Here is a 10,458-nt window from a genome sequence, read left to right as displayed (position 1 = left end):
TTACTCACATTCTCTCACCGTACTCAGATGAAAAATGAGTACCTGGCCGTTAACAGCTTTGTCTCTGTCGGAAAAACAAAATGTAATATCGCCTACCAGGTATCATGTCTCGTTCTACATGTTACGTGTTGCTGTTGGTCAGGGACACTTTGTAAAGCGCTTTGAGCACGTTTAGTAGATATTGTGCTATATAAAAGCCGTTAATAGCGTTGTCTCTGTAACATAGGTTCGACGTAACATCATAATACAAAAATAAATAAGAATAAAAATAAAAATATAAAAAATAATAATACTTTAAAAAAAAATAATAATAATATTAATAATAATAATAATAATAATAATAATGATAATAATAATAATAATAATAATAATAATAATAATAATAATAATAATAATAATAATAATAATAATAATAATAATAATAATAATAATATAATAATAATAATATTAACAATAATAATAATAATAATAATAACAATAATAATAATAATAATAATAATAATAATAATAATAATATAATAATAATAATAATAATAATAATAATAATAATAATAATAATAATAATAATAATAATAATAATAATAATAATAATAATAATAATAATAATAATAATGATAATAAATGATAAAAATAAAATAAAATTCCCTTTATATCCATCCCATAGGGGAAATTTATTCTCTAGGGTCTATTCCAAGGGAAGACTGGAATAACCCAGGCGTCAATCGCAGTGCAGCGCCGCAAATTGAGCTGATGCGAGGTGACTTGCTCAAGGCCACATAGCGCAGCGGCGGCGGGTGATCGAACCCGGTACCTTTCGGGTACGAAGCAAAGACCGTAACGGTGACACAGCAGACTTGGCTTCCAATAACTGTTGATTATTTACCGTTGCCAGACAACTGGATAATACAATTATGATTCATGACAAATTGGGGAAAGAGAGAGAGAGAGAGAGAGAGAGAGAGAGAGAGAGAGAGAGAGAGAGAGAGAGAGAGAGAGAGAGAGAGAGAGACCAGCACAGGTTCCCATTTAAGAAGAATACACTCAAATGTTTGGTGTTCGCACCAAAAACGGAACTATTATTACATAATAGAGATATGAGTTACAAGTAAAAAATATACCCCCCCCCCCCCCCCCTTCCCACCCTCCTCCCAAAATAATACTATAATATTTGACTGTTTCCCTTTCAGCCAAGGACTCCGTCAGGGACCAGAACAAAACCAAGACATAGACAAAAAGCATTTCAGATAACATACGGGGTAATAGAAGAAACAGCATGTGATCTCTTGTCAACCAATGGGATGAAAAAGGCTCACTTTTTACTGTAAAATCGATTCAACTAACACACTTTCAAATGTTTGGATGACCGATTTCGATTTGACGTAACATTGTCTTCTATTACTGAATTGCTTCCCTTGGTCGTGAAATTGAAAATGTTGAACACAACGGAGCATTTCGGGCTCGAAACCCTTTTTCTGCCAACAACAAACGCAAGTTAAAACGTTAATAGTTCACAAACATTCCTGATGGACGTGAGGAACGGTCTCTGTGCCATAGCAGACTAAAGACGAGAGATACGGAGGCTAAGGCCTCTAACAAGGCCCTCTATATAGTTACTACAGAAGGCCTTGTCTCTTCACGTCGGATCAGGATAAAAGATAGAGTAAAAGTCTTTCCACTTGCAGCCATCGTGTGCTATCGTATATCTGACCCCCCCCCCCCCACACACACACACACACACACACACACACACACCACCTTCCTTGTCCATTCATCAATGATACTTGAGCTTTTATATAGCGCAATATCCACTAAACGTGCTCGAAGAGCTTTACAAGGACAACAGCTGCACTTAACACGTAAGACGGGACATGACGCCTGTTAGGCGATATTACAATTTTTTTCGGACAGAGACAACGCTGTTAACGGCCAGTGTACTCAATTTACACCCGAACACGGTGAGAGAATGTAAGTAAAGAACCTTTTCCAAGAACTCAACTATGCGGCGAGCTAAGCTCGAACCCAGGACCTACCGATCCCAAAGCGAGTGTCATACCACTAGACCACATAGCTGTACAAAATTGGGTCCCTTAGATCTGGGAGAAATTACTTGACTATATAATAGTCTCCTATTCACGGCAAGGGGTAGCAGGGCAAGTTGAAATTGGGTTCTAAGCCCGAAACATTCCGTCATCATCATCATCATCATTGCCTTTTTCACCCTGGGTCAGGGTATAGGCCACAGACAAACAGTTTCCATCCTTCTCTATCATCATCATCATCATCATTGCCTTTTTCACCCTGGGTCAGGGTATAGGCCACAGACAAACAGTTTCCATCCTTCTCTATCATCATCATCATCATTGCCTTTTTCACCCTGGGTCAGGGTATAGGCCACAGACAAACAGTTTCCATCCTTCTCTATCATCATCATCATCATCATTGCCTTTTTCACCCTGGGTCAGGGTATAGGCCACAGACAAACAGTTTCCATCCTTCTCTATCATCATCATCATCATTGCCTTTTTCACCCTGGGTCAGGGTATAGGCCACAGACAAACAGTTTCCATCCTTCTCTATCATCATCATCATCATCATTGCCTTTTTCACCCTGGGTCAGGGTATAGGCCACAGACAAACAGTTTCCATCCTTCTCTATCATCATCATCATCATCATTGCCTTTTTCACCCTGGGTCAGGGTATAGGCCACAGACAGTTTCCATCCTTCTCTATCATCATCATCATCATTGCCTTTTTCACCCTGGGTCAGGGTATAGGCCACAGACAAACAGTTTCCATCCTTCTCTATCATCATCATCATTGCCTTTTTCACCCTGGGTCAGGGTATAGGCCACAGACAGTATCATTCCTTCTCTATCCTGAGCTAACTTTTTGTTATCTCATTCCAGGTCTTACCACTTCTCTGTATATCAGCTTCTTTAATTCTTCTCCATGTTCCTCGTGGACGTATCAAGTACTAATTTGTTCTGTTTTGAAGTTGTTCTATTTACTTTTGTTCAATACTCCTTTTACAGTTAACAACTTCTCTCAACATACTATGTGTTTACTTTGAATAATTGAAAATCAAAATGGCAAGACCCCATCTCCAACATAGGATTATGGAGAAAGTCAAACTAAGAGAGAGTCTATCAACGCTCAAATCAGGAGGTGGGGGAAATGGAGATGGGTCGGTCACACATTAAGAAGACCAGTTAGCAACGTCACCAGCCAGTCCCTTGAATGGAGCCCCTAAGGGACACGAAATTCAGGGCGTCCGAAACAGACGTGGAGGTGCTCGCTGTCTGACGAACTGACAATGGCAGGCCTCACCTTGGAGGCTACCAAGAAGATTGCCAAGGACAAAAGTAGATGGCGGACGCTCGTAGAGGCCATATGTTCCACAGGGATACAGTCAAAGTTATTTTGGAGAGAGATAAGGTGATTGTCAAATATTATGAAAAACCATTTCAAGACAAAGATATTAAACCCATAATTTTGAGACAAAGATAGAAAACTCATTTAGAGACAAAGATAAAAAACCCATTTAGAGACAAAGATAGAAAACTCATTTAGAGACAAAGATAGAAAACCCATTTAGAGACAAAGACAGAAAATCCATTTAGAGACAAAGATAGAAAACTCATTTAGAGACAAAGACAGAAAACTCATTTAGAGACAAAGATAGAAAACCCATTTAGAGACAAGGATAGAAAACCCATTTAGAGACAAAGATAGAAAACCCATTTAGAGACAAGGATAGAAAACCCATTTAGAGACAAGGATAGAAAACCCATTTAGAGACAAGGATAGAAAACCCATTTAGAGACAAGGATAGAAAACCCATTTAGAGACAAAGATAGAAAACCCATTTAGAGACAAGGATAGAAAACCCATTTAGAGACAAAGATAGAAAACTCATTTAGAGACAAAGACAGAAAACTCATTTTGAGAAAAACATAGAAAACTCATTTTGAGAAAAACATAGACAATCCATTTCGATACAAAGAGCTAAACCACCCCAATTCGAAAGGATTGTTTGATTTTAGGGGTTTTACGGCGCTTGCGACATTTTTTGGTTCCTTTCAGCGCCAGGGAAATCAATGTGCCTATTTTAACAGTACCTTAAAGTTCCATCCAGGCATAAGCAAAAGATCCAGTTATGAAGGAACACACCATAAAATATTGAAACCAAACACGGTTTGTACACAATATCATGTGTCTTTCTTATCATTTAATATTTCTATTGTATGTACAAATATGCATGAAACAAAAATGATTAATTTGTAGATAGAGTAAGTTTTCATAAATAGAAATGCATGCAGATTTTAATGATGACCCTCTCTCTCTCTCTCTCTCTCTCTCTCTCTCTCTATATATATATATATATATATATATATATATATATATATATATATAAATTCTTTTGTACCACTTATGGATGATGGAGTGATATTTTCCCATTGTAAAAGTTGGTGCCTTGGGAATTTTATTATACATTTTGGAGTAAGAAACCAAATTAAATATAACAATTTCAAAAAGAAAATAGAACAAAATAACAAACACAAACCGTTTCGGGCGCAAAACCCTTCTTCAGCCAATTACAAAAACAATAAAAACATGATTATATCACTTCAATTGAAGACAGACGGCAGAAATGTATTTGGCATGTCTTGCCGTTGATAATATATTTTTTTTTTTTGCTCTTTTTGGAAAGCTGTTAAAAGCAAATAAAAATTAACGAACACGTAGTTTAATTTTACAAAGAACTAAAGAATGTTCTTGATCTTATGGAATGTTTGTTTTCTTTAAGTAAGTAAGGCAGTCTTAGTTGAGTATATGAAACAGTTATATACATACAGTAAATATAAAGTAGGTTTTTTCTTCTTTTTATGAGTAGGAGTATAGTCAACGTGCACATATTTACAGGTCTGATAACCTAATTCATTATGGGCCCATTGTTGTAATGGAAATCTCAACAACAACAACAATAACAACAATAACAACAACAATAACAACAACAACAATAACAAAATGACGCAAAATATTGTTTCAATACAACAATAATGTTAAACAAGGCCCATAATTGGGTTCGGATGTCAGACCTGCATATATGTATATATCGAGCATAAAAATAGTAGTAGTAAAAGGAGATAATTGTTAAGTAGAATGAAATAGTGGAATAAATAATTTTAAATATCAAAGATTTTTATCATTTCGAGATAGATTTAAGTATCGAGGCCAAGATATCATGGTGAAATCATCTCATGTACTTTAAAAGACGTATTCGGTTTGTTTTTTTAACTCACTCAACCCTAACACCGACAATATCCGTAGTTAACTCACTCAACCCTAACACCGACAATATCCGTAGTTAACTCACTCAACCCTAACACCGACAATATCCGTAGTTTACCCAGGGTTACTTTTACCCCATGCCCATTTATTACATTTTTCTGAGACAAATTGTAGGCGTGGCTTCAAAGCTAATGTTTTTAGTTTGTTTTGTTTTTGTTTTTACATGTTAGTGATAGTGAATAAAACTATCTATGTACATGCTCTTTTTTTTAATAAATATTTTCAAATTTTGAAAAGTAGAAAAAAACCTCTAGGATTGAGTGAGTTAAGCTATCATATTCAGATTTAAACCACTAAAAATATAGAGGAATAAATAATATTAAAAAGTAATGGTTTTAAATATATATATATATATATATAATATATATATATATATATATATATATATATATATATATATATATATATATTTATATATATATATATATTTATATATTATATATATAATATATATATATATATTTATATATATATATATATATATATATTTATATCTATATATATATATATATATATATATATATATATATATATATATATATATCCAGATACAACTAACCAGTTAACTGTCGTACTCTGGAGAGACACGAATTAAAATTTGGCCAGAAAACTCGTCCTCCAAATATCGATCGATTGAAATGACCCTCATATTGTCAACAAAACAAAAACAAATCTCAACCCTGTTTATTTTCCTTGAAATTCGGTTTAGAACATGAGTCGGTTATAACGGAGATTTTAGGATGGTCCCACCATATAGATAGTATGCGCTTGGCTAAGAAGCTCATAACAGTGCCATCCGGAAATATAACGGACCAACACACAAAACGGTGTGTATCCATGATCGTTTATAGTCAGGTTAATACAGTTCAGTGAGAATTACTCATAAATTCGGATGACAAAAAAAACAATAGCAAAGACCTGAGTGATGTCATCTTCGAACTATCTATAGATAGAATGCGCTTGGCCAAAGAGTTCACAACATTGCCATCCGGAAGTATAACGGACCTACACACAAACTCTGTGTAACCATGAACTTTTATAGTCTGGTTAATACAGTTTAGTGAGAACAACTCACAAACGCGGATGGCAAAAACAATAACAAAGGCCTGAGTGACGTCATCTGCATACTATCTATACACGCTAACACACTCCACACACACACACACAATAACACTAAAACACTCCACACACACACGCACTAACACACACAAAACACTCTAACACACACAAACACACAATTGAGAATATAGCGCATAGAAACAGATTATGAATAGAAAATATAATTTCAGAATTCGTAAAAGGCTTGTAAAACAACTTATAAAAAATATGTATAGAAAAAATTGTAGAGGTGGATTTGTATAAAACGATTTCATGGAGGTGACAGGGAGACCACTGTACAAATAAAATGTTTCTTTGTTGTACAATTTACGTAGGAATTCGATCTGGGAAGTAATCGTTGTAGGATTTCAATAAAATAATGATGGTGATTGTGATAGTGTTGACGAGGTCGATGATTAGGGTGATGATGATGATGATGGTGATGATGAAAATGATGATGATGATGATGATGATGATGATGATGATGATGGTGATGATGAAAATGATGATGATGATGATGATGATGATGATGATGATGATGATGATGGTGATGATGATGGTGATGATGATGATGATGACGATGATGATGATGATGATGATGATGATGATGATGATGATGATGATGATGATGATGATGATGATGGTGGTGGTGGTGGTGGTGATGATGATGATGATGATGGTGGTGGTGGTGGTGGTGGTGGTGGTGGTGGTGGTGGTGATGATGATGATAATGATAATGATGATTGTGATGATGATAATGATGACGACGATGAGGTTGATGATGATGATGATGATGATGATGATGGGGAACTGCTGACGACGACGACGATAATTATTATGATCGCAGGGGTGGTGGTAGTGGTGGTGGTGGTGGTGATAATGACAGGCGGGGAGAGTGAAATAAACAAGTAAAAACATAATAAGTAATAATATACAACCATACCAGCAGTGGTGATAAAATGTAGATAAAGCAATCAAACATTGCTTCGTTTATCTTCCAGATCATTAACAATGGACACTGAGAGCTGCCTGAATTCTGGAGCAGTAGAAAAGAATACTTTACCACACATTATACCTACTTGAAAATCTAGAAATTCGTATTTTTGGGGGATATTAAAATTGTAGTTGCTATAGTAAACTTTAAAAAATCAACAATTTACCGTCATAAGGATTAAAAAGTCATAAACAAAAATGAATCTAACAACTTCAAAAAAGAATAAAATAACAAACACACGGAACGTTTCAGGCTTAAAACCCTTCTTCAGCCACCAACAAAAAAAAAACAATAAAGGCATAAATACATGACTAAATTCCAGATAGACGACAGAGATATTTATTTATCAGTCCTCCAGAGGACCGTGTTTGGTATTTTGTTTTGTTTTTTGAGGCTGTTATATTTATTTTTGTTTATTACTTTTTACAGTCCACAGCTTGTAGCAGCCTAGTATCACCTTGAGGATTAAATAACACTTCAAGATCCTTTAAGTCTAGTAGTCTGGCATCAAATTTTAGTGACTTAGAAATGTTCATGACGTCCTAAAATTGGAGTCAAAATTCCGTAATTTTACGATAGTTTCGTAGTACACGGCAAGTCTGATTTCTTAGCATAATATGGTAAAACGGGGAGGGGGGGGGGGGGGGGTCCTCAGTGACGAACCTTCGATTATAAAGCCTGGTATAGACAATACCAGTTGCATGTTATCTTATGGATAGGACTTAAATCTTTAACTGAAGTACTTCCTGGCGATCTAACTTAGATCTAGCTACATAAATGTTTCAGTAGAATTTTGTTTTTAAATTGAGCGTTTATATAGCGCAATATCCACTAAACGTGCTCAAAGCACTTTACAAGGGGTCCCTAGCCAACAGCAACGCGTAACATGAAGGACGTGACATGACGCCTGTTAGGCGATAATACATATTTTTTGGACAGAGACAAAGCTGGTAACGGCCAGGTACTAATTTTACACCTGAGTACGGTGAGAGAATGTGAGTAAAGAGCCTTTTCCAAGGACTCAACTATGCGCCGAGTGAGGCTCGAACCCAGGACCTTCCTATCCGAAAGCGAGTGTCATACCACTAGACCACATAGCCGCACAGATTCCACGTTGACAAGTACGTGTAAGCCGCGTGCTATGCTCAAAAGAACGATCAACCGGGCTCTACTGTATGAGGTAAAGTGAGAACAAATCTATGCATTAGAATTTTGTACTCAGTTAACTCACTCAACCCTAACACCGACTGTATCCGTAGTTTACCCGGGTTACTTTTACCCCATGCCTATTTATTACATTTTTCTGAGACAAATTATAGGCGTAGTATCAAAGCTAATGTTTTTTAGTTTTTGCATGTCGATGATAGTTGAATAAAACTATCTATGTACAAGCTCAATTAAAATCATTTTTTTTTCCAATTTTGAGAAGTAGAAAATGTCTAGGATTGAGTGAGTTAATTTGCGTGTACGCTAAGGCAATGATTTTTACTATTTTAAATGTTGAATTAATCTTATTTATCACACTAGAGTTTCAAATCCATTGGAGACGGAAACCTTCTCATCAATATGTTGACTATTACTGGAATGTGCTAGAAATTCTTTCGACCTCGTTTTCTTCAATCTACACCTATCGTACGTTCTACCATCCCAAGATTCTCTATTATTGCCCACAGTCCCCATAATGCGCGTACCGCCTCTGAGATTCTCTTCATTCGCTCTATGCAGTGGCGAAACGCCGTGCTGCTTCGGGGAGACGCTGCTCTCCCTGCTGGGTACCTGGAAATCACGACTGTTAAAAGGCGACGCTCCATCGCTGTCCATGCCGGAGTCAGTATGATTTAAGAGTCTGTTCTGTCGGTATAAAAAACGTCTGGATTGCGCTGGTATAGATGATGTCGTGATTTCGTGATCGAAAGAAAATGCATTTCTGGGAGGATTCGTGGTGGATGTGGTGGCGCTGTTGATTGCAGAAGATGTGGAAGGGGCAGTTTTCTTGCTTGTGTTAGCGTCTTTCTTTTTAGAGCTGTGACGAGAATGGCGCCGTCTGATGGTGTTTTCGTTGTGAATATAGTTTTCCACTTCTGTCGACGACAGAATTTGACTTCGACATTTTCTGTCTCGCATGCGCTGACGTCTTTTTCTACAAACTGCCTGGGCTCTGCAAAGAAAAACAATAGATAGACAATTGAGTTTCATTCATTTTGTTTTTTCTTATTTTTACAAAGCGCTGCTGCTGGGCACTCTACCAGAGAATATCAAAGCGCTATATTAATAAATTGTTATTATTATTGTTATTATTATTATTATTATTATTATTATTATTATTATTATTATTATTATTATTATTATTATTATATTATTATTATTATTATTATAGTATTATGATTGTTGTTGTTGTTGTTTTTATTATTATTATTATTATTATTATTATTATTATTATTATTATTATTATTATTATTATTATTATTATTATTATTATTATTATTATTATTATTATCATTATTAAATTACTTATTTGCAAACGTGGCGATGAGGGATAAGGGACATATCCATACAGCTCATGCATAGATGTCAAATGATTGTTAAAGAATGCCTATGCAATTCATCGAGATGCTAAAAATTTCTCGCTACGATACAAAATACAAAAGCCATAACCAACTCACAGTCTCATATCATAGTCATAGAGTGTAATTTGTGATGGGAATGTTATATCGATTGTGGTAACAACAGAGCACTCACTCTACTGTATCAAATACACACACACACACACACACACACACACACACACACCCGTATAATTTTTTTCAGACTTTTTGAGCACCCCTCCTCAAAGTTTAATCGCACCTCACCAACCCTCTTTTAAATTTCGGCTCACAAAATGTGCCGGTGAAAATCCACTAAAATGGAAAACTAAAACTAAACAAACAAATAAATAAAATAAAAAGAGGAAAATAACGCCCCCCCCCCCCCAACCCCTTTCCCCCTTAATTAGTTCTTAGCTTAAACTTAATTC

The 10,458-nt window shown here is 35.6% G+C and overlaps 1 protein-coding gene across 3 annotated transcripts in view; it reads right to left on the bottom strand.

Annotated features, from left to right (window-relative positions):
- Nucleotides 1-8,936: 8,936 nt before the first annotated feature.
- LOC144978039 (uncharacterized) overlaps nt 8,937-10,458 on the bottom strand; it is a 43,086-nt gene continuing 41,564 nt past the window's right edge. For all 3 annotated transcript variants that reach the window (XM_078923521.1, XM_078923522.1, XM_078923520.1), the window contains exon 3: nt 8,937-9,603. In XM_078923521.1, coding sequence (XP_078779647.1) covers nt 8,964-9,603 — 640 coding nt within the window. In that variant the 3' untranslated portion in view covers nt 8,937-8,963. The remainder of the gene's footprint in view (nt 9,604-10,458) is intronic.

Source organism: Berghia stephanieae, chromosome 8 (assembly GCF_034508935.2).
Source record: "Berghia stephanieae isolate SIO BIC M18660-M18661 chromosome 8, UCSD_Bste_1.3, whole genome shotgun sequence".
In the NCBI taxonomy this organism is placed as follows: Eukaryota; Metazoa; Mollusca; class Gastropoda; order Nudibranchia; family Aeolidiidae; genus Berghia; species Berghia stephanieae.
This window is presented reverse-complemented; position numbering and strand designations above follow the sequence as displayed.